Below are 24,531 nucleotides of genomic sequence, written 5' to 3' on the forward strand. Positions count from 1 at the left end.
AAAAAAAAAAAAAAAAATGAGAGAGGAAAAAAAGAAGGGTCTCTATAAAAAAGTAGAACTAGGGCTAGGGCTCGGTGGTAGAGTGCTTGCCTAGCTTGCATGAGGCCCTGGGTTCGATCCCCAGCACCACATAAAAAACCAAATAAACAAAATAAAGGTATTGTATCCATCTACAACTAAGATATTTAAAAAAAAAAAAAAAGGACCACTAGCCAGGAGCGGTGGAGCACGCCTATTATCCCAGTGGCTGGGGAGGCTGAGGCAGGAGGATAGCGAGTTCAAAGCCAGCCTCAGCAACGGTGAGGCACTAAGCAGCTCAGTGAGGCCCTGTCTCTAAATAAAATACAGAATAGGGCTGGGGATGGGGCTCAGGGGTTCAGTGCCCCTGGTTTCAATCCCTGGTACCAAAAATAAAGAAATAAAAAGTACAACCAATGTGAACTTTTCAGAGAGCGATTCATGTAGTGGCCACTTGCAGCTGGAACTGTGGTTGACCTTCTCACTGTTGCAGGTGTGACAAAAGAACCTCCAGTGTCACCACATACACGTACCCCCTTAGCCTTCCTGAGAAGAGGAACTCAGAGCACCAGCACCGCCTCGGCCGGCAACAGAGCTCCTTCACCTGGCCATGACGCAGGTCCCCAGAGCCTCAGCAGTCCCTGAGCCACATGTCCCCAGGATGCCACAAGTCAGAGCCACTTCTTGCCTGAGCAGAAATGGGTCATCAAAGTGGAAATGCAGGAATCTGGAGTTAGCTAAGTCATGAGAAGGATAAATTCTAATTCTGGGGTGCTACAGACTGAATACTTGTATCCCCCAAATATTCACTGCTGACCAGGCTGGTGTGGCTCAGTGGCATCTCCTGTGCCTGGCACCATCCCAGCAGGCCAAAGACTTCAGGACCGCTTGGTAAGGACTCTGTCCCGTGCAGCGCCAGGCGAGCCAGTCAGCCGAGGCCCTGGTTCCTAAAGCATGGAGAAGCAGGGCACACCTGGGGCCTCAGTGAGTTGCTAACCTCCCCAACTGGCACACCCCAAGCAAGACGACCTCTTTGAGCACAGTCGCAGCCCCAGGAAGAAGATGATATGTGGGTGTGAAATCTATTTACAAACTGAGGCACTTGAGGACCAACATGACTGCCGTCTCCAGGTTTGCCAGAAGAGGGCACAAGCCACCTGTGTGTGGCGGCCACCTGGGAGCCAGTTCCTGGGCAGTGTCTTTCCCAGGGGTAGGGGCAGGGGCAGGGGCGGGGGCAGGCAAGGACCAGAGGTACCGTCCCGGAGGCGCACAGGTACCCCAGGCGGATTCCTGGGGCCTCCGCAGGCTGGTCTCACACACATTCCAGGACACACACTGGGCAGCCCAGAGCAGGAAGGGGCTTGTTTGAACCCTAACAAAAGCAGAACACAGAGTCAAGGAGCCAGCGCCAGGGTGACTGGCAGTGCCAACAGTTTAATGACATTCACTCCCTGCCACTCGCCCTGTCTGCACACGGACAAGCAGCTTTCCGAGTGTCCTTAGGCACAAAAGCCAACCTAGCTCACAAAACAGAACATTTGCAATCCAGGGCCAAATGGTGACTGACAGAGTCACCTCAGTCTTTTTCTAATGGTTCCGTGATCCGGGGCCGGGATGCTGGCACTGTCGGCGACGCGCTCTAGCTGCAGCGGTGGTGCACTCCTGGGCCCAGCTCCTCTGCCCATGCTGGGAGAGCTCAGGCCCGGACCACACCTGGCACAAGGTCAGCCAGGTCTGCGAGCAACCGGCCCCACAGCTATGAAGACAGGCCCGTGTGTTCTTGGCTTTGTTCTCGGGTCATTGATTTTTGGCTTCTGAAGTGAACTTTTTTTGCTCAAGGAAGGAGTCCCATGACTGTCATTGGAGACCCACAGACACCAACCGACACTTTCCCCTTCCTAGTCAAGTAGCTTTTCTCCAAGAACCTGTTTTCATGATTTCTTTTATGGTTTGGAAAAGTAAAGAAAATGATTTCAAGTATTCAATTCCTATCAAAAATTGGTATCAAAAGTAATAAAGGACCTAATTTCTTAATAATTTCATGTTTTAAAAAATAACTTAAGAAGCAAGAGGCCCGGCCCTCTGTGTGCAGAAAGCCCATGGTGCAGCTAGAGCTGCTTGAGACAGCGTGGAGAGGAGTCCGTGTTCAGCACCTCGATCATCGACCGCAACGTGGGGAACGTCTCTGACACAGACGGAAGAGCCTTGTAGGAAGGAGAGATGCTGGAAGAGAGACGAGGTCTGAGGGTCTGTACCGCCTCACACACAGGCCAGAGCTCACCTGGCCCTCGTCCCTCCCCTGGGAAAAGCAGGCAGGAGGTGCAGTAGTTACCCCTCCCTGCAGGGGCCCCAGGCACCCTGGCAACTCAGAAGTGAAAGGGATCACGTGGGCCTGCACCTCTCCTGCTGTGCTGCAGCTGGACCTGGAAGCTGAGGACACCGCACCCCCCACACACCCCCGGTCGCTTCTCTATGCCCAACTTCCCCCTCAGCAAAGGCCAGCTTGCAGACACTGACCCACAGGGCTAGGTCCTGCTGTCACTGTCCCCTTAGGGGCTGCCAGAAGGCTTGCAAGGTGAACTCCCCCATTGGCCAGCCTTGTGACCACGTGTGAGTTGGCAAACCCCAAACAAGGACTTGGGGCAGGCAGAGGGATGGTGGGCCACAATCCCAGCCGCACACCTCTCTCTTTTAAAGAGCACGTATCACCCAGTAGCCGTCAGAGGGCTGTTGTGGGCATGAAGGCAAATTTGTAGCTGGTTAAGACGTGAAAGCAGGCCTGCTCCTTGTGCTCGCCATGGAAGCAGCAGAGTCTGACCCCGGGCTCCTCCCCAGGGCCCTGGAGGTGGGTGAGAGCTGGGCAGTGGGTCTGCGGATTCCTGGCACGAAGCACCACTGGCTTATTCCTGCCCATGTCACCACGACGTGCCACACATGCAGCGACCAGGCTCTGTGCCAGCACCAGCAGGGAGACAGGCTTTGACCGTGAGCAGGCCCCTTTCCAGGGCAAGTGGCCCCAGCAGCGGAGGCTGGGAGTGCAACTCTGACCCACCTGCTTTTCTCACCTACCACCTTCCTCACCTTCATCTCTAGCCCCCCTGCAGGACAACCCTGAACCCACACAAGCACCCGGGACCCACAGTGTCCACGCGGGCTGGGCCTCCGTCCCCCTCTGCAGGGAATTACCTTTTCAAGTTCATCCAGCTTTTGGCTATTCTGCTAAAGGCCTCTGAGCCAGGAGCTGTCATAGCTTCAAAGTCGACCAACTGAAAAAGGGAGAGACGAGGGGCGGCAGTGAGACGGGGTGGCAGCCAGGCCCCACCCAGCAGGCCCCCAGTGGCACTCACGCACCTTCCCCTTGGGGATCTTCCCGGCCACCTCCTTCCCACTTGCCATGAGCGCGCCCACAATGACCGAGTAGGCGATGACACTGTAAGGAGAACAACTATCAGGTGGCAGGACCGTCACCAGGCCTCACACGCTTGCCACCACACAAGGCGGGACATCCACCACTTAGTCACACAGCAAGGCTTTTACTTGTTTAAAAAAATTGAGTCGTTTACTACTAAAAATCGACTGATTTGCTATTTTAGGGTAAAGTCACTGAGTACGTTCTTTCTGAGAAAAGTACTTTTATGGGTTTTCTTCCCATTTTCTACTGCTGTGAAATAGTAAGTTTAAAATGGCACTAAGACACACGTACAGCAAGTTTTATAAAAACAAATGCACTAATCATATTTTTTAAGCATTAAAAATGTTGGCCCCCAAAGAACAGACAACTAACAGGCAGTGGTCTGGAACTCAGGGGTATGTGAGCTGCCGGGGACAAGGAGGCCACAGGAGACTGAGCGTGGCCCTGGGGCCCTTGCCTGCTTGCTCAGGTCCCATGAGCAGAGTCTGCCGCCTGGTCTCCCTGGACAGGTCCAGGGCAGCAGGTGTTTGGAAGTGGCCCTGCTCCCATTCTTGGCAGGAGGAATGGGGTGGCTGCGGTGCTGGGTGGAGGAGACTTGGCACTGAGACCATGGTCCTGTGCTTCTTCCCAGACTAACGGCTCCAGAGGGAGCATGGCCAAGTGGCCAGCAGGCGGGGCAGAACGCTGGGCCAGTGGCAGACACAGGAAAGCCAACCCACCTACGGTTGTCCACCAGAAGACTTCATAGAGGCGGCTGACATGAGCTGCAGCTTCTGGGCCCAGGTAGGGAGAGGAACAGAGGAGGAGGAGGAAGATGGTAGAGGGCTGGGGCAGACACACAGGGGTAGAGAGAGAACTGAAGGAGGGAGCCGCCTGGAAGGCCTGCAGAACCAGAGGCACTCAGCTTGCAAGACCTGGATGCTGGAGGGGAGAGCGGTGCTAGTGGGAGAGGCTGAGGACCCACCAGCAGCAGTGTCAGAGGGGAAGCCAGGGGCTCCAGCAGGGCAGGTGGAGTAAGGGACACGGCTGCACACCTTCAGTGCACACGTGGGCCAGCAGAGCAGCCGGGAGGACAGAGGACAAGTGCCGTCCTCTGCAGGGAGCCTGCAGTGGCCAACAGTCGGTCTGCATGAGCTCAACGCCAACTCACTCAGTGTATAGGGCCAGCAAGCGTCACCCCGAAAACAGGACACTTATGCTCCTGTTTTGTTTCAAAGCCTTGTAAATACCATCACAAAACTTACTATCTTTCCAAAACGTGAAAGACATTCAAGTGCATTTCAGCCAAAATACCTTAAGTTCAAATATGGGCAATGTGCCACCTAATCATGCGGCACCGTGTCCTGGGAAAGGAGAAGGGAAGCAAGCGCTGCAGACACACCCTTATCTAATACCTGGCAAGAATCTACCACACGGAGGGCCAGTAAGGAAGGACTGGCAACCCAAAGTAGAGCACTTCAAGGTTAAAGGGCCACTAATGGCCAAAGAGCGGAGGAAAGGCAGGGGCAGGGGAGGGGCTGTGAACTCTGGAGCTGAAGCACAGGGCACAGCACAGCCGTGGGCCTCCAGCAAGAGTGGCAGACTACACACGCCACATTAGATCCCTTTCACAACGCTCTGGATGACATGAAGATTAAGGAAGACATTTTTGTGGGTGTGAATTCAGAGAAAACAAACAGGAGGCTGCTCAGCATTTCTCAGATGCTTTTGCACCTGTGTCCGGGACAAGAGCCAGCCAGAATGCACTTTTAAATGAGAAAGCTGTAATCATCAGACATCACTTACCTAGATCCCCGAGAGAGAGGCATTAAATTGTAGAAGTAATAAACCAAGGATAAGATCAAGTTGCAGACAGCATCAGCCTCCTGGAAAAGGACACAGGCTCGTGAACTGAAGGCCAGCCCGACCGACACTGCAGGCGTGAGGGCTGCCGAATCAGGAAAGGTGGTCCACGGTCCTCCTCTAAGATCTGCCCTCAGTCCTCCAGCAAGAAGGTGCGTACACCCTCTGCCTGGAGCACCGGGTCCCCAGGTGTTCCTCCCACAGCAGCCTTATTTTTTTTAAAATATATTTTAGATGTAGATGGACACAATAACTTTATTTATTTATCTTTAAGTGGTGTTGAGGATGGAACCCAGGGCCTCACACATGCTAGGCAAGCACTATACCACTGAGCCACAACCCCAGCCCCCACAGCAGACTGTGACAAACAGAAACCTCAGCTCCTTTAATGCTATTTGGAACGTCAAGACACATACCACAGTTAGGATTTTAAAAGCACTTAGCAACACCTCATATGTTTTCTTGCTTGTTCTTTGCCATGCTGGGGCTCTGACTTGGGCTTTGTGCATTCGAGGCTAGCACTGAGCGACGCCCAGCCCTTAACATGCTTTCTCAAACAACATGTCTTCCTGCTCCAAAGGGTGCTTAGCGAGCTGCCTCTTTCCTTTGCATTGAAACCCAAGTGATAAAAATCCTGTGCTTGGACTTCAATGCTTCATGGATGAAGAAAGAACTGGTTAAATGTCAGAGAAATGAGCGACTGCTCAAGCTCAGAGGTGCCCACTGCACGGGGTAGCTCACCAAGCAGACAAGCGAGGTCCCACCTGCACAGGGCCACCTCTAGTCTGGGCAGGCAACCAAGGGAAGAGGCCCCACCAAACAGGGCCCTAGGCTCGAAGTGAGCAACTTCAATGTGATTTCACTGCCTAATCCAGTGAGAACACATCGTGTGTTCAAATCCACAAGTTCACTGTGAGTACTGGGAGGGGAGGGAAGAGGAGGCCCAGATTCACACTGTGACCTGCCAATTCACCACCCAGTTACTGCAACTGCTAAACATGGGACAGGTTCTGCCTCGAGGAATCTCTAAAAAGAGGTATTTATACATGTTTGTAGATGTTCAAGCACAAGACGTACCACCTCAACAAAAGGTGGAGGTTTTTAAACATTTGTGAAAAAGCTGGAAATGGCACAGAGACCTACCCCAAATTCTGAGGAGAGGATCAGCACTTTTCCTCTTGCCGTCAGGTCTTTATACAGGGCGTCTATCTCAGCGTGATATAGCTGGGTCCTTTCTTCTGTGGTTTGAGTTTCCACAGAAAATAGGATATTTCCAACTCTGAAAACACAACCAGGAGTGTCAAAGGCATGTATCTACCACCCAGTCCACACAGCCAAACAAAGAAAGGAAGGAAGAAGGAAGGAAAGAAGGAAAAAAAGAAAAAAGCCGAGAGAGAAGGAAGAGGGAGGAAGGAAGCCCGCCCATGGCTGAGCCGCTCCTACTCAGCCCAGCGGCTCCTCACGACGCCGGCCATGGTCTGACACTGACTTACACTGAAAGAAGCCATGGCTCGTGGCTCCCATTAATCCAACCACACATCCCTGTCCCAGGAGCTAAGCTGCTGAGGGCCCACCAGGACAGTGCTGAAGAACAGCACAGTGCGTGGGCTGACAGCAGTGACTTCCTCAGGAGCTTTACCAGGCGCTGGGCCCTGAGTGCCGGAGCCCAGTAGAGATCCTGCACCTGAGGAGCTGCCACTCGAGGCCATACCAGACAGGCTCCTTCTCAGGCCCACACAGAGAAGCACAGGTGCTGCTGCTATTGAAGGGACGGAGAGGAGATCCCAGGAGACCAGGCTCATGGCCCAAACACAGCTGTCAGAGGGTCAAAAGCCAGGAAGGTCTCCTGGAGATGTGGCCTCAACGTGGGCCCTGGACAGGAGGAAGGCGAGGACACAGGAGGTGGGGGCAAGTGTGTGTGGTGGGGGCGGGGCAGGACGGCCAGGTTCTGGCAGGACAGGGTCTACGCAGGGCCGAAAGCACTATCTGAGGCCACCAATGACAAGCCGGGAACTGGAGCTGGTGCTGGTAGCGAAAGGCAAGGGCAGGGTGTGTGGGGAAGGGCTCTTAGCAGGGGACACCCAGGGAAAGGACTTCGTAAAGGCTGTGAAGCCCTGGTGAAGCAGCAGCTGGATCTGGAGACCAGCCTCAAGTCAGCCCGAGGGCAAGGGAGGAAGTGGGTGGAAGGCAGCTGGGGAAGGGATGCCATGTGTCTTTGTCCAGTCGTCCCACTTCTGCCTGGGACTGGACCCCAGGACACAGACCCTTAGTGTGTGAAGGAAAAAGAAACAGCCTTTATATCAAACAGCATTCCCTGGAATTCCACTGGCGGAATCATCTTTCCTGGGAAAGTATTTGGCATAGAGTTGAAGACCTCAACAACAGAGAGAGGCACAGAGTTGGAAGTTGCTAACCAGTGCTCACTCATGAAGGCCTGTTAGTTCCCACATGGAACGCCAGGAGGCTTCGCCAGTGAGAACAAATGCTCATGAGAAAGTGAAGCACGGGAGCCAGAGGGGCACCCAGGGCCATGCCACCAGTGGGCAGAAACCCCAGGAGGGCTCCAAGCTCCCACAGGCCTCCTTGGAGGACCCTCAGAGGGAGGCTCGAGGCCTGTCCCCCTGCCCAGTGCCAGGGGTTTGGAAGCTCTGAGATGAGGTTTGGATTTCAGATACAAGTAAAATGCAGCTCATGAAAATGCTTACCAGGGCGATTATTCAGCTATAAAGGGAAACACTTTAAACACATATCTGTAGGGGAAACACTGCATCTAAATTCTTACACTATGGTTGCTACAGAAGCTTCTAAGAAAATGACTGGAAGGGCCACGACAGCGGGATGGTGAGAGTGCAGAGGCAGCGGGCCCACCTGGCGCGCTGACTCCATCCCAAGGACACTGACCTCATTTTTACCTTGTTGACTCTGCTTATCTGCATCTTCTGAATGTTCTACAATAAGACACTACTCCTGCAATGCACTAAAGCCTATGTACTTAAAGAAAGCCCCTCGGTGACTTCAGCCTGCCACCCGTTCGCCTGCTTTCTCTCTCTGGTCAAAGTCTTCCCTCGCCACACACTCGGCCTCACACAGGGTGGCCAGAGGCTGCTGGTGTCAGGTGACAGCCTCTGAAGTCTGCTGCTGCAAGCTGGGCCCTGCTGCTGTTCCTTCCTAGACCAGCCCCATGTCACGCCCTGCATGTGTGCACCCACCCCAGTGAACGTACTTGTCTCCGGTGACTGTGATGGTGAACCCGTCATGCTCCTTCCCTTGGTCCCGGAGGCTGGGAACTTTCGTGTTTACAGTGAACCCATCCTTTGTTTTGGTATTAAACTGCTTTCAGGGGGGAAAAGAAAATCACCGTTACTAGTGTCTACCCCACCGAGAACCCCAGCTGCGGTTCTGCAGTGCTGACCCAGACTGCCCGAGTGTGTTCACGGGGTCCAGGAAGTCACCGGATGTAGGAGGCAGAGTGCTCTGTCCTGTCACACAGGAACGAGCACACCTCTCCAGTCCTCAGACCCAACATAAGCCCCGCAAGCCTAAGTCCACTCCCCAAGACCAGCCAGGGTGGGCCTCCTCCAGGAGCTGCCTCTGACTCCCCCATCCCATGTGGCAGGCAGCAACCAGACCCCAAAGACAGCTGTTTTCACACAGGTGCTCCCTGCTCAGAGCTGAGGACCTCGCTGGCACGCCGGGGTCCCCTCTCACCTGTGGGTCCCACCACAGGCACGCTTGCGCCACCTCTGCAGAGGCTAAGGGAACTCCTAGCACGCAGTGAGATGCCACTGTGTGAGGCTGCTCCAGACACCAGCTGTTTAAACAGCTGTGACAAACCCAAAATCCCGTAGAGATCACTGTTCCAGAAAAACGCCTCCCAAATCTGACTCCTTTATAGGATCTATGTTTTCTTTATATATATATTTAGTTGTACCTTCACTTAATTAGTTTGTTTATTTTATGTGGTGCTCAGGGTCGAACCCAGTGCCTAATGCGTGCCAGGGAGCGCTCGTCACTGAGCCCCAGCCCAGGCCGTGGTCCATGTTTTCTCAAGGCTGATGGAAACCAGGAGGAGCGACAGTGTAACAGAGGTGGTGCTGATGACCCCTGGTGGGAGGGGCTGTGCAGCCCAATAGAAGCCCCTTTGTCCAGGAAGGCAGCTCTCAGAAGGCCACCCAGCCTGGGGTACCACGCTTATTCAGGTACACACCCACAGAGGGCCAGGTGGGAATCCACCTAGCGACTGAGCAGGAAGTGGTGGGTGGCATGAACCCAGGCCCCTGCACTCCTGCTAACCAGCCACCTGCGGCTTCTAGGCCGCTCCTACGTGGCTTCTCATCAACAGCACAGCGTGCCCTTTGGAGGCAGCAGGCTTGCTTCATTTTGTCACCTAGATAAAACGCAGACATCTTGCTGCAGACATCCGCCAGTGCTTGTGAAAGATGACATGTCCATTCCCTGGCATCATCATTCCCACCCACAGGACTGGGCGACTTCACACCGAGACTGGTGTGCTGGCCTCTCTTGGGCTCCTGCTGAGGGACGGTCTCACTGTCCAGTCTGCTCTTCTGTCTAAGCCACCCTGCAAGCAGCTTTTCTGCTCTGATACCACAGTAAGCCTCAGTGCCTGATGCCCAGGGGGCAGAGGCAAAGGCTGAGACCCTCCAGTTCCTTCCTCTGACGCGTCCCAGCACTGACACTGACCTGCCCCCTGGGGACACTGGGGGACTGATGGGACACTTAGGCTATTGCAGTGATTGTACCAGGACCATCCCATTGTTCAGGTCACACATACAACTGTGCTGCTGGGCTTCCACATGGAGGGAAAACCTGTCCATGATTCAGTGAAAACTGCGCCTGAAACCAGACTCTGTCTACACCCCACTCTGTTCTTCTAGGGTCCGTGTCTATGCTGGGGGCAGCTGAGGCTCCAGCCCATTGCTGATGCATGCTGGCCAAGTGCTCTGCCCTGAGCGGCATGCCCAGCCCTGAACCACTGTGTGTGTCACGGGTCACTATGTGGTCACCTGCTCTTCCAGAGAAAACAAGGACCTCCATATATTTCCACTCCCACCATCTACTTTTAACGCTGAGGTGACCAAACATTTCGACTTCAGGCAACTTTCTATTTTGCAACATGCATTCAAAAGCCGACTTTAGTCTGTTCACCACCACATCTCTATCTTGTTTTCCTTGCATTTGTTTTTTGAGAATACTTTGTTCTTGAGTTATTCTGAAAGAGGATCTGTGCTTACTGGGATTCCTGAATTCCTACATGCTTGAAACTGCCTCTGCCACACCACCACAGTCAGGTACAGGACTGGGTGTTCAGAGGGATCCCCTCCACTGTCTGTGAGAATCCGCCACCCTGGCAGGAAGTCAGGTACCGACTTTAGATGTGAACAGGACTGAACCCCGTACACACTGTTTGCCCTACGTACGTACCTATGGTGGAGTTTAATTTGTAAACTCTGCACAACTATAAAAACAGAGCAGTTGCAACATACTGCAATAAACTGCATAAAAGGGGGCAATTCTGGTCACCTTCACGGTGCTGTGCAATGTCACCCCAGTTTCCAGGACCCTTTCACTGGCCCAGTCTTGAACCCATCTCTGTAACCAGAGCCCTGCCCCACATGCTCTGCCCTGTCCTGGTCCTGGTGCATCCGCCATGGTGCCTCTGGCTGTTGGAGAATGGAGCTGGCAGCTGCCCTCTGGGGGCTGGCCTGCTGCGCTAGGCGGGTCTTCCAGGCACGTCCCTGTCGTGTGTGCAGAGCACGCTGTGTCCACTCACGGCAGGCCGCGGGTCACTGAGGCACATGTGGCTGACTCGGGAGCATCTATCTGCTCCAGTGCCCACTCCAGTTCCCAGAGTGCACGCAGGGCTATGCGACTCTGTCTCGTTCCTGAGGAACTTAGCTTTGGGCCTCAGGGTGCTCCTGTACGTGGGGTGCCGCTCTTGGACACAGTGAGCTGCGGGCTCGCAGGCCCCAACTCACCTCGCCCTCATCGACCCGTCCATCATCTGGCTGGCTATGCCCCCGCCCCCATCTTTCTTCTCTCCTGGGCTTCTGCCAGCTAGGGCTGCTCTTCACCCGTCTCCTCCCACCTTGGGAGGACTCCGGGCAGGCACCTCTTCCTTGGACACAGTCCTGCGAGGCCAGCTGAAGTGCTTGTGTCTGCCGTTCAGCCATCTTCCAACTGGCGGCCACTCAGACTTGCTCAGCTCGTAAGAACTCCATTTCTTTCCCATCACACATCCATTCACCCCATGACACTGACTCATTCTCAGGAAATGACCCATGTGTTCTCACTGAGGTCGGGTCACGTAGTCAGTGCCTTGGTACAGCTGACGTACTTGGCACACGTGCACCCATAAAAGCAGCCTCGCATTCTGGGCCTCTTCTGCTCTTCTAAGCAGGCCTCTCCTGCTCTGGCTCTCCCCTGCCAGCTAACCGGGGCTCCTTCCTGGCTCCGTTATCTCCTGCATCTGGCTTCGTTGGCCAAAGCAGTGTTTCTGAGATCAGCCATAAATCTTCCCTTTGGTCTTCCATATACTCACTGAGGAGCACTCACAGGTCCCTGGAAGCCCTCCTCTGGACCAGCAGAGATGTAGACGGCAACACACATTGTGACCACATCTTGCCATGCACATCTGAGGTGGGGGTGTTGCAAGTAGCCAGTTCTAGTCTTGCGGGGCCCTGAGACCTGTGTGTTGTATGACTTACTGCCGTCCAGCTCCCCCAACAGAGCTGCCCCAAAGCTGCTGAGCTCCTGAGCTGATCACCAGTCTGGATCAGGGACCGCGACTTTTCAGTCCCTGGATTTTCTTTTATTCCTCTGGTAGCTCCCATTTTCCTGCTGAGGTTCTCCATTAGTAAGTTCCTGTTTTGCTCTGGGCCCCTGAACGTGTTTACGAAGCAGACAAGACCTTCTGTCTACTTTTCTTGGTTATGGGTCCCCTTTCTTCATATTTCATGCTACTCTGACAGAACACCCGATTTTGGGAAATTTATAAGAATAGAAATTCACTCTTACAACATGGAGGCTGGAAGCCCAAGAGCAAGGCATCATCTTCATGTGGGAGAGTAGGTGGGCAAGAGGCAGAGCCTGCTCCCAGAGCCCTGCCCAACCGCATCACCACTGGCCACCACAACAGAGGTGCCCTCCCCACACTGTGCACCAGGGACTGTTCCCGCAGGTGAGCTCTGGAGGACATGCAGACCGCAGCACTGACTTCCCGTAATTACTGTTAGCAAGCATGCACTTAGAGATTATGAGGCTGTAAGTGCTGTTGCTTTTCCCCTGAAGCCACCTCTGCAGTTCTGATGATCAAGTTACCTTCATAATTGGAAGAAGGTCTTCTACTTTGTGTACCTTTTCCAAAGCTTCTCTGACTTCCAACAACCCTTTAGGATTATTAGCCCTTTAAGAGAGGGGGAAGGAAGGAGAGGGCAACTGAGGTTATGCAGAAATATGATTAACCAATCATGCAATTAGCATTATCTTAAATAAATAAGTCGCTCCTAATTGCAAGTAGTCAGTACAGCTGGCCTCCGTATCCTCAGGTTCCACATGTGCAAATTCAACCAACGGATCAAAAATACACAGAAAAGTCTGGGAGAAGTGCGCACACCTGTAATCTCAGTGCCTTGGGAAATTCAGGCAGGAGGATCAAAGGTTCAAGACCAGCAGGGGCAACCTGGCAAGGAAGGCCCTGTCTCAAACTAAATTAAAAAAAAAAAAAAATTGCGATATGGCTCCATTAGAGCACCCGGGGTTCAACTGGGGCGGAGGATATATAAAAGTACAGCCTTAGTACTGGACATGTGTGGGCGTCCTTCCTGTCATTACTCCTAAACAACACAGTAAGCCAACCATTAATAGCACCGTGCTGTGCTCAACAACAGTGGCAACCTAGAGGTGGCCTGGGCATGGGGCTAACGTGCCGGGGTCCTATGCAAACACTGTCATTTTTAGAAGCACTTCATCATTGCTACAACACCTGCGGGTGTTGGCATCTGCCGTAGGTCCTGGGGCTGTCCCCGGAGGAGACCAGGGGATGTCTGCACTTTTGTGCTGGGCCAAAACCTCAGTTCTAAATGGTGCGGGGACAGGGGTGTGCACAATCCTAAGGAGTTCAGGCTGCAGATGAGAATCATTGAAGTGGCGGAGCAGGGAAGGCCACAGGGACAGCCAGCCAGCATCATGTCCCATGTGTGGTGTGGATTCTGCCCTAAAACCTCAATTCCCCAATTCTGCAGCTGGCCATACAAGCGCTTTTCACCCTGAGGCTATTCAGTGAGCGCATCCTGCCAGGGTTCACACCAATGTAGGCTGAGTTAGTGCTCTGTGGCCACTCAATGCTGAGTTCCCTGGAGAAAGGAGGAAACCCTGAGGGCCCAAGTGCCAGGCTAGCACTCAGCCCTCCGAACTCTGGCCATGGAGGAGGAGGAGTGCCGACTACAGGCCTCACAAGCTGAGGCCCTACACAACATCTGGTCCAGCCTGTACGCCCCCGTCAGTGGGCATGGTGTTACATCCCTACAATCAGTGAACATAACAAACGTAAAAGCTATCCAGTCGGTCCATCACCATGAAGGAGAAACTGGAGGCTTACCCATGATAAACAAGAATTCTATCTTTGATAAAATGAAGTATTTTCTCAAAATATTCCAGATACCTCATGTTGATTACCTGACCCCTGAAAGGCAGAAGAAATAATGAAATTAACAATCTTTTCACAAAGGAACATGCTTGGAGTGACATCTGTGTTAATTCAGGAACATTAGGAGTCGCGAGAACAACGCAGCCAAGACAAGGTTGGGGATCCCTTGCTCGGTCTTGAAGGCAGAAGCAAGTCCTCAGCAGGCTTGGGGGCGGTCCTGCCTCAACAGACTTGGGGGCCCATCCTGCCTCAGCAGGCTTGGGGACCATCCTGCCTGGAGAGTTGGCTCTGCCTGGGGGCAGCACAGCCCTGAGCGCAATGCAGGTGCAGACTTGGATGCAGCTGCATGCCCTGAGTGGCCGCCAGCTCTCCTGATGTGCCATTGCTGGGCCTCCTGCTCTCCAGCTTTCTTTCCTCTGCCTACTCCAAATATGCTCCTTGCTCCACGTCACTTTTTCCTCTTCCAGAAATTCACACCCAGCCATACTGGAGTCCCAGGGCCCGCCTTGCTGCCTCCCTGGCCCCCCACCTCAAGGTCACCACTGTATAGCAGGAATGGAGCCTTGCGTAGCACTTCTTGGGCTCCACCGACTCCGTCCTGCGTTAGCTGGCTACCTAGATGACAACACTCCTGAGCTGGCAGCCTCGGGGCCGTCCCTGTGGCCAGGCTCCCCACCACTTCTGACCCACCACCAGAGCTCCTGGCTGCCCCTCCTGAACATCTTCTCCTTCGTCAACTCACTGCCTGGCAGCTCCAAGGCTGCTGATGTGTTCACAGCTCTCCAAGCTGGTCCCCCACAGCTGCCCAGCTGCCACTCCTGAATGGCTCACCACCACCTTCAGGGAAAATTCCTCAGAGGGAACTAAGAGCTATTTGTATCCTGGCTTCTGTCTTTCCAGCCTCTGCACCCCCTGCCCCTCAGCTCACTGGGTCACCACTTCTGGGACCTTGCCCAGCACATTCCTGGACCCATGCCCCCTCATCCCCTCTCCTCTTCCTGGCAGCCCACCTTCCTTGCAGGCTGGACCAAGCCCCTTCTCTGTTCCCTGGGCATCCTGCACCAGTGGCTACCCTGTCTCAGTGCTGCACTGTCTCCCTTAAGCCAGGCCTGCTGCACCTCCCACAGTCCACCACACTGCCCAGCACATGCCCAGCAACAGTGGCCTTCAGTCACAGCCAGTTGACTGAGGCCAGCTACACGTCTCAATTTGGTTCCATGTGAAGTAGGAAGATATGAGTCACAAGAGAAAAAGAAATTTATTTTCTAGAACTTAAAAAAAAAAATGGCATTTCTATTAACACCCAACCTAAATGTCAGTCATGTAAAAGGATATCTTGACTCAGGTTTCTGTAATCAGAAGCATTTTTGATGTGACATAGTATATTTGTAAGTTTTATCTAAACTTAATTTCATTAAAGAAAAGGCTAATTGCATAGATCTCCTTGAAACTGACTCTAATGTGTTCATCATTTACTTAGAGGGCAGTTAAGATGGGGAGGGAGGGAGGTGGTAAGCGCTGCCCAGGGCCCAACTTGCAGAGCTCCTGGACAAAGCACAGCACTCAGCCATCCACTGGCCCTCCCATGTCAAGGAGAGGCAAGCTTCCCCCTGCTACTGCAGAGTGGTCACCAGGTTCTCAGCATTCTCCATCTCATGGGTGTCTCAGGACCCCTTAGACACTGAATCTGGCAGCCCACCCTTCAATTATGCTCGACATTGAGAAGAGCTGGGGAAAGAGCGTGGCAGGCAGCAGAAAGGGGTGCCACGGGACTGTGGGTGCAAAGCTGACCTAGGGGTGTCCACTCCCATGGAGGGAGAGGACACAGAAGGCACACGCACCTGATCAGGTTGATGTGGTTGTTGAAGCCTCTGCTGAGACTCCTTGCCGGCATCTGATCCAGCCACAGCACGGGCTGGTCTGGGTCGGCCACCCTGTGAAGCAGAGTGTGTGACAGCTGAGACCTCAGGAACCCAGATACTTGCAGACACGCACACAGAGCACACTGGCCTTGAACCACTAGGCTGTGGTGTCCCAAAGTGCGACTCAAGCTGCAGAGTCCAACAGAGGTCCCAGGGGGTCAAGCAGGAAGCAACAAAGGTTTACCAGCAGAGCAAACGAGGACCAAAGACCCTCCATACCGGCTGGCCAGAGAGGCACCCGCCCTGCCACCCATTCAAAGCAGCCACAGGTAAGAAATGGCTCCTCAGAGCCTCTTCCAGACTCTTCCAGAACTGGGGAAAGAACGCGGCGTTTACAAAGGTCTGGAGCCGTGCAGCACTCAGCTCCTGCTTCACAACCTAAGCTGGGTGCTTTTCACAGAAAAAAAGAGGCCAGCAATTTCTGGAGGCCTTTCCAGAGAGCAGCCTAACGCACAGGCCAACCGTTACTAAGCACAGCAGCCTTCACACCTGCGGGCCAGAAGAGGCGCCACCTGCCCACAAGGAGACCAGGGCCTGCTCCCCCTGGCCGGTTACCTTCTCCACCGCACCGCAATGTCGAACATGTCCCTCCACTGCATCAGCCGTGTTCTCCCGCCCATGCGCACCTTCCCGTTGGTCCAGGTGCGCTGCACAGCCTGCATGACCTCCAGCGCCGCCAAGCCCATGGCTGCGAGAAGAGAGAAAGGCTGAGACAGCTCACCAGGGCACCACCTCTTCAACCAGGCACCAGACTCAGAAGTCCTGGCCACAAAGCAGGACGCACCATACGCGCCTGGCACTGTCTTCCTAAACCAAGACCAAGGGGTCTCCTCCCAGCTCCCCCAGGAAAGCAGGGGAAGCTCCCATCCTCTGAACTCCTCACTACACTATAACAAACCAAACCGGTGCCCCTGGACCACCCGCCCGACCCAGAGAGGACCCGAGAGGACCTCTGTTCTGGGTCTGTGAGGGCAGGAAGTGGTGTTTCTTTCACAATTCCCCCTGAATGACTCAACGCATCTCTGTGGGGATTGCGTAAAGGGTGAGTTCAAAATATCCATAGTATGGATATTTTTTAAAAAGCAGGAAGTGGGCTGGGGTTGTGGCTCAGTGGTAGCATGCTTGCCTAGCATGCATGAGGCACTGGGTTTGATCCTCAATACCACATAAAAATAAAATAAAGATATTGTGTCCATCTAAAAACTAAAAAATAAATATTAAAAAAAAAAGCAGGAAGTGGACTGACCCTAGGCTCTTATGCTTGAGACAGTGGCATTCCAAACCAGTTCCCAGAATACCTCTGTGTATCCGCTTGTTGGGCAGGAAGCCGGGCGTTTCGTACTGCATCAGTGATCCCAAACGATCAGCCACACAGATCAGCTCCTGTACTCCAGGCTTGTAACTCTCAAAACTCTGATGCAGCACGTCTCTGGAAGAAACATCACTACCTGGTGAGAACCTACACAGCAGACACGAGTGAGCCATCCCTCAAGAGCAGACCACGGTGGATCTGCTGTTACTTTGTATGTTGGATTCCTATTTCATCAATCACATTTTCTATTCCTAAAACTTTTATTTAAGATCTATTTGTGACAGTCTCTTGTTCTCTCTTCACCATTTCCTTAAACATTTCACTTGGAGTAATTTTCAATCTGCATTCAACAACTGCAATATCCAGGCCTCAAGGTTTCAGGCTGTGGTCTATTGTTCTGTACATTTCTTTATATGGTACTGGTGACTTTGGCCCCTGGCTCTCATACCAATGATGTGGATGTGCAGGGATCCTGGGGGCCAAGTGGTACTGCTTTCCCACCAGGAAGGAAGGATTTGCACGTGCTTCTGTTAAGACCTGGGCCACGCCTCCAACGAGGATGCTACAGCCCCTCCGTGCTCAGCAACCCAGCCTTCCTGTGCCCAGGGGCCCTGTTACTCCACTGCATTCACCCCAGGACACTACTGTCCTCAGAAAGGTGCTTTTCACCCTCCACTCTGGCTTGAGAAAATGGAAGGGTCCAACTTTAGTAATTCTCTCCCTTAAGGCATCGTTAGACTCTTAGGCATCCAATTCTATTCCAGACCCAACTGTTTCGCAATGAGAGCCCTTTAACATTTCCATTTTGCCACTTTACAGCAGTAGTTGTTACTATGTAACTTTAAACTTTTGAAATGTTAAATAATTTCTTATGAAAGTAACACAGTAAAAGAATCAAGCATGTCAAAGTGCCTAAGTGTAAGCAGCAGGGAAAGTGAGGTTGGAAGGAAAGATGTCCATCAACAGCCTCAAGGTACTCTGTGTGAAAACAGCTGAAGTCCTATGAGCTCCAGGAAGAAATCAAATGCGAACATGGACAAGGAGCCACGTGGTGATGGAGAAGGGTGAGGATGCAGTAGACAGGGAGCCACGTGGTGATGGAGAAGGATGAAGATGCAGTGGACAGGGAGCCACATGGTGATGGAGGAGGGTGAGGATGCAGTGGACAGGGAGCCACGTGGTGATGGAGAAGGATGAGGATGCAGTGGACAGGGAGCCACGTGGTGATGAGAAGGATGAGGATGCAGTGGACAGGGAGCCACGTGGTAATGGAGAACGGTGAGGATGCAGAGGACAGGGAGCCACGTGGTGATAGAGATGGATGAAGATGCAGTGGACAGGGAGCCATGTAGTGATGGAGAAGGATGAGGATGCAGTGGACAGGGAGCCACATGGTGATGGAGAAGGATGAGGATGCAGTGGACAGGGAGCCACATGGTGATGGAGGAGGGTGAGGATGCAGTGGACAGGGAGCCACGTGGTGATGGAGAATGGTGAGGATACAGTGGACAGGGAGCCACGTGGTAATGGAGAACAGTGAGGATGCAGAGGACAGGGAGCCACGTGGTGATAGAGACAGATGAAGATGCAGTGGTCAGGGAGCCATGTGGTGATGAAGAAGGATGAGGATACAGTGGACAGGGAGCCACGTGTTGATGGAGGAGGATGAGAATGCAGTGGGCAGGAGTCAGGTGGTGACGGAGAAGGGTGAGGATGCAGTGGACAGGGAGCCACATGGTGATGAGAAGGATGAGGATGCAGTGGACAGGGAGCCACGTGGTGATGGAGACGGATGAAGATGCAGTGGACAGGGAGCCACGTGGTAATGGAGAAGGATGAGGATGCAGTGGACAGGGAGCCACGTGGTGATGGAGAAGGGTGAGGATGCAGTGGACAGGAGTCAGGTGGTGATGAAGAAGGGTAAGGACGCAGTGGACAGGGAGCCATATGGTGATGGAGAAGGGTGAGGATGCACTGCTGCTGGGCTCTGAAAGGCAAAGAGCACCGTGTTCCCCGGCAGCACTCACTTTATGTGGGGCTGCAGGCCTGGCTGCTCCTCGTAGTCTTCTATGAGGAAGGGCAGACTCTTTGCCCAGTGGTCCTTGAAGCTGCCAGGCAGGTCCACGTCTACGCTGTACTCTGTGAGGGGCGTGTCGAGGTGTGCGTGAAGGTACCGGGAGTACTCTGTAGAGGCAAAGGCAGGGCCGTGCTCTCTAAGCTGCCAGCCACACAGATGCACCTAACACATTGCTGTTTGGTTTCAGGACTCCACAGGAGACCCTAAGCTTTAATAGCCCCCATTATGACATGGTAACAGGGCCACCTGACCGTGACGTGAAGTGCCAGGGTCAAGGACAAGGCAGTTGACCTGGTCAACTCTGGTTACACTGTAGACACCTTCCCACAAACTACAACGAAGACCTCATCTTTCAATTCCAAAGCCTGAGAACCAAGCTCAGCGCCAGGCTGAGGCTGGGACTCTGCCAACTGATAGGCAGATCCGTGAGGACACAGCTTCTCCGGCATACCCTCTGCCCGTCACTGCAGAAGCACTGCAGGAGGACTAGGTGCAGGGGACTATCCTCGGCCTGCGGTCCACAAGGCCACGCTCCCTGAGCCCGGAAGAGGGTGAAGAGCAGGACTGCCGAGGGAGCAGCCTGTGCCACCTGCCAGGAACACGTAGGATGAGCCTAAGGGGACAGGAATGTATTTTTATTTGATTTGAATTTAAAACTGTTGCTTGGGCTGGGGCTGGGACTCAGTGGTGGACACTCACCTAGCACGTGCGAGGCCCTGGGTTGGATCCTCAGCACCACATCAAGATAAATAAATAAAGGTATCGTGTCCACCTACAACAACAACTGATGCTTGATTCAATTATTAGAAAACCTTGGAAATTTGAAATAATCTGCATATGCGAATCTAACTTTTCATCTGTAAATTTTATGAGATCTAAATCCAGGTGAGGACTCTGCAGTGAAAGGTAGGCACAGCAGTGCATACTTGTCATCCCAGCTACTCAGAAGGAGACTCCAGGTTTCAGGCAAGCCTGGGCTACTCATCAAGACCCTGTAGAAGCCGGGCAAGATGGCCACACCTGTAATCCCAGCAGCCTAGGAGGCTGAGGCAGGAGGATCGCGAGTTCAAAGCCAGCCTCAGCAATGGTGAGGTGCTAAGCAGCTCAGTGAGACCCTGTCTCTAAATGAAATAATACAAAACAGGTCTGGGGATGGGGCTCAGTGGTTGAGTGCCCCTGAGTTCAATCCCTGGTACTTCCCATCCCCCGCAAAAAAGACCCTATACCAAAATAACATTTTTTAAAAGGGCTTGGGTTGTAGCTCAGTGCTAGAGTGCTTGCCTGGCATGAGTGAGGCCCTGGGTTCAATCCCTACTATCACAGGGGGAAAAAAAAAGAGAGAATATCCAATAAAAATTTACCACTCAAACTGAGATATAATAAAATTATAAAATATACACCAGATTTCACTTAGTGCAAAAATAATGTAAATTACTTAATCAATACTGTTTTATGTTAATTATATGCTGAACTAATACTTTGGGTATATAAAATTAAATAAAATATATTATTAAAATTAATTCCACCTGCTTGTTTTAATTTTTAATATGGCTCTCACAAATTTTAAATTACATACATAGGGAGCAATGTTTTTTTTCTGTTGGGCAGTGATGGTACAGAGGGCTAACAATAACAAAACAAGACAGGCCTCATCCAGGCAAGAAACACCTCTACGTGCTGTGGAGAAGGTGAGACTAACAGAAGGTAACTAAGATTCACTTCCTCATACACAGGATTCCAGGAAGAAGGAGGCAGGTGGAGGTGGCACCCCCACACTCCTAGCAGGCATGCAGAGGCCTCTCTCCTTCCCTCTGTGTCCCAGATGAGCTGTGGCCAGGCGGGAGCATCCCAAAGACCGTCACATGTGATGATGTGTTTCTCACTCAGGTAAAATGTATTTGAACTTCAGGAATAAATACTGCAGGAAGGGTAGGAAAGCATGAGCTGGCCAGAGGGGCTGGGGGCAAGAGACCCAGCCTCTCAGAGACTGATTCTGAAGGTCCGAGCACTTCCTGACTTACCACGGAGGTACTTCACTTTGAGGTACTCCGGGCTAGCCTTCTGGCCTGGAAGAGGATCGTTCAGCATGACTTTGGTTTGTGCTTTGATCCCTTCATAAAACTGTCCCATGGCCACGTGGCTGAGCCCCTTCATGTACTGGCACACTTCATTATATGGCTCCAGCTGCAGACACCTCTGGGCGAGGAAACACAGAATGCCATGTCAGCACCCACGCAGCTTAAGAAACTGCAGTTCCTCATTCTTCAATCTGGGGTCTCAGACACACCTCTACTCTGTAAACTACAGGGCAAGACAAGGAATGTCCCCTTCCCTTCCATGGACTGCATACTGTCCTTGGCTCCCTTCCCTAGTCATGTACTCAGCTCTCCAAAGAAAGACCCAGCACCCACTCCAGTGCCTCCTGCTGTGCGGGCCCACCTTGAAGTTCTTCAGGGCTTCCTGCAAGCTGCCGTGGTGGTAGAGCATCATGCCCCGCAGCTGGAGGGTCTGCACGTGATTCTGGTTGAGCAGTAGAGCCTTCTGAAAGCTCTCAGTGGCCGCTTCAAAATTGCCCAGTTCTCTAGATATTTAACACCAGGATGAACACAGTGTAGACAGCACAAAGAACATGCAGATTGTGGAGCGGGCGTGGGTAGACGCCACCTCGCCACTGAACCTGGGCAGAGCCTCTGACCCAGTGCGCTCCACCCGCCTGTGAGGCTAGCCAGGCCACAGGAGGACAACCACACAGCTCCCGAACTCTGGGACGTTAACGTACTGATTTCCACAAGGACACACTACTCAAAACCCTCTGCCCAATTCAAAATGAGCTCTCACCCCTAAAAAAGTGAATTTTAGTAAATACTAAAACATACTTTTCCTTTTGGAAAAAAGTATGCAGATTATAATCATATATAGGTTTGTTGTTCTGAATCAAATTCACAGACTTAAGATTTGTTTTATTCTCATCATTATTACTATTATCTTGGTCCACTGATATTACTCCACTTAATCTAGGAAATCATTATGTAATTTGATTTTTTTTTTTTTTTTGGTGGTGCTGGGGATTGAACCCAGGGCCTTGCGCATTTAAAGCAAGCACTCTACCAACTGAGCTCTATCCCCAGCCCTAAATTTGAAATTTTGAGATGAAAGTATACTTTATAGAATTTTAACCATTCCAGAATGAAATAATTCTTACTAATCTAACAATTTTCAAAGAATAGGAATAGTTTCCAGATACTCTATACATCAGTTTTCTATAAATAACAAGTATTTGTTATAAAATATCTGCTTACATTCATAGAGCACTTTACAAGGTGATTTCCAGTCTGTTTTCAATTTCTACTCCCAACGATTCTGTGGGACAGGAGGGATACATATGATCCCTTAAACTCCAAACAAATCCAAATGCACTTTCTCCAAGTCAGTGTAAGACAGTGTCTCAAACTACCACATCCAGTAAATAAGCTCTTCAGTCTGACCCACCTGAGTGGGGGACCTGACAGGGAGACCCTGGAGCTCAGGGTAGTCAGGGTCCATACCTGTGGAGGGGGCCAGGATCTAGCCTCTCAGGGTCTAAGCCATGAGCCCCACTGTCATGCCACCCGCCTCCTCTTGGGATCAAAGTGTAGTCAGAGGCTCTACCAGGGAGCTCCAGGCTTGGAGCCAGGTGCCAGGTTCCAGTCACTAGTGCTCTCGCCCGGCCGAGGCACATTATAACCAAGATGTTCTCATCCCTTCACCTTCAAGCAGATCACGTGATGTGGAAATTGACCATATTACCATCTGAAAGTGACAGCAACATCTACAACCCAGGAGCTTCAAAATGCCAGGTTCAAAATGATGACTTCGAAGGACTAAGGACTTCCTGGCCAACAGGTTATACCCAGGGTGCTCAAGATGCTGATGTGACACACAGTTGCCTAGGTCTCAGGGACCACCCACCTGCTGCCTAGGTCCTGGGGACTACCCACCAGCACACAAATGCCCACCCAAGGCAGAATGACCCTCTCTTGGGTAAGAAACGTATCTTCTATAACATCCTGCTCCAGGCCTCTTCCTCAATCTCCCCGTGCCCCATGACCATGACTTACCTGTAGGCCTGCCCCAGGCTTTTATATGCATCAATAAAATCAACTTTCTGCTTCAGAGCTTCTTTGAAGGACTCAATGGCTTCCTGGAAAAAGTATGTGGAAAATTATTTCATTTGCATAGCTCTTAAAATCAAGTTTCATATAAATCACTAAAGGATTTAAACAGATATTACGCATGGTCCCTGACAAGAGTCTCTTTTAAAAAGGTGGACTTGAGAGAGGAAATGCAACAGACTCTGAGGGTTTGATTTCAGGGGTAACAAATGCACTAGAATGCACCTTCATCTGAATATCATTTCCTTCATTAATAAAGGCCTAACAGACCAAAAGTAACCTGGAAGCTGCGTGAGAGCATTTGAAATGATCACACTAGCAGCGTTTAAAATCTCATCAATAAGAGACAAAAATGTGTGTAAAGAAAGACAAAAGGCTCCCAGGAGTGCCATCTGGGGATTTCCCTGGCCAAACAGGAAAGGAAGCACCCAGACGAGGGCTCCCAGAACCCTCCTCTTCCCTGAGAGCCTGCAGAATGGTGTTCCGTTCTGCTTAAGGGTGACCCCCTAGGTCTGGTCCTGAACTTGTCACCACAACTTCATTATTACTGTAACAAAAAGACACGTCACATTGTCCCCGGGAAGAGCATCTTACTACAGTTAACTGCCACAAAGTTGCTCTGTGGTAGCTTTAAGGAAAAGGGCTTCCCTGTAGACACTCAGGCCACTGATGGGAGAGTGCTCCTGAAGACACCTTGCACATGGTAGGCACTCTGCAAACATCTGCAAACTGCTTAGCAAAAGCAGCCCAGTCTCAACTCTTCTCAGAGAGCTATCTGCCCTACATCTGACTGTATCTGGTGGGATGGAGGGCAAGAGGCTACTCTTAATTTGGCTTCCTGCCATGGCAGAACCTTGATTTTTAAGATCTTTACAACTGTACTTTCACCAACAAGCATGTATTGAGCGCCTACTATGTGCCAGAAAGAGCTGAGGTGGGGGGCACAAAGATGAGCAAGTCATTATCTCTGTCCTTAAAGAATGCAGTCTAGTTAGAAAGCCAACTGATAGCTGGGTTATTAGACGTAAAAATCAGCAGCCACATGGAGACGGGTAAGTCTCTGGGAATATGGAGAAGGGAACGGCCAACTGCACCTGGGGTTACCAGGAGAGGCTTGGGAGGAAGTGGGAGT

The 24,531-nt window shown here is 52.0% G+C and overlaps 1 protein-coding gene and 1 long non-coding RNA gene across 2 annotated transcripts in view; one reads left to right on the top strand and one right to left on the bottom strand.

Moving 5' to 3' along the window:
- Positions 1-1,412: 1,412 nt before the first annotated feature.
- Positions 1,413-24,531, bottom strand: part of Ttc13 (tetratricopeptide repeat domain 13) — a 70,093-nt gene continuing 46,974 nt past the window's right edge. The window contains 15 exon segments of the mRNA XM_015504320.2: positions 1,413-2,241; positions 3,205-3,284; positions 3,370-3,448; positions 5,216-5,295; positions 6,416-6,551; positions 8,496-8,605; positions 12,611-12,695; positions 13,890-13,973; positions 15,779-15,871; positions 16,415-16,547; positions 17,158-17,288; positions 19,199-19,355; positions 21,270-21,444; positions 21,688-21,829; positions 23,346-23,428. Coding sequence (XP_015359806.2) covers positions 2,127-2,241; positions 3,205-3,284; positions 3,370-3,448; positions 5,216-5,295; positions 6,416-6,551; positions 8,496-8,605; positions 12,611-12,695; positions 13,890-13,973; positions 15,779-15,871; positions 16,415-16,547; positions 17,158-17,288; positions 19,199-19,355; positions 21,270-21,444; positions 21,688-21,829; positions 23,346-23,428 — 1,683 coding nt within the window. The 3' untranslated portion in view covers positions 1,413-2,126.
- On the top strand, positions 4,947-23,398 carry LOC125615899. The gene is made up of 3 exons (XR_007346488.1): positions 4,947-5,424; positions 20,982-21,135; positions 23,005-23,398. It is a non-coding gene; the product is annotated as an uncharacterized LOC125615899 (long non-coding RNA).

The sequence above is a fragment of the Marmota marmota genome, unplaced genomic scaffold, assembly GCF_001458135.2.
Source record: "Marmota marmota marmota unplaced genomic scaffold, marMar, whole genome shotgun sequence".
NCBI classification, from domain to species: Eukaryota; Metazoa; Chordata; class Mammalia; order Rodentia; family Sciuridae; genus Marmota; species Marmota marmota.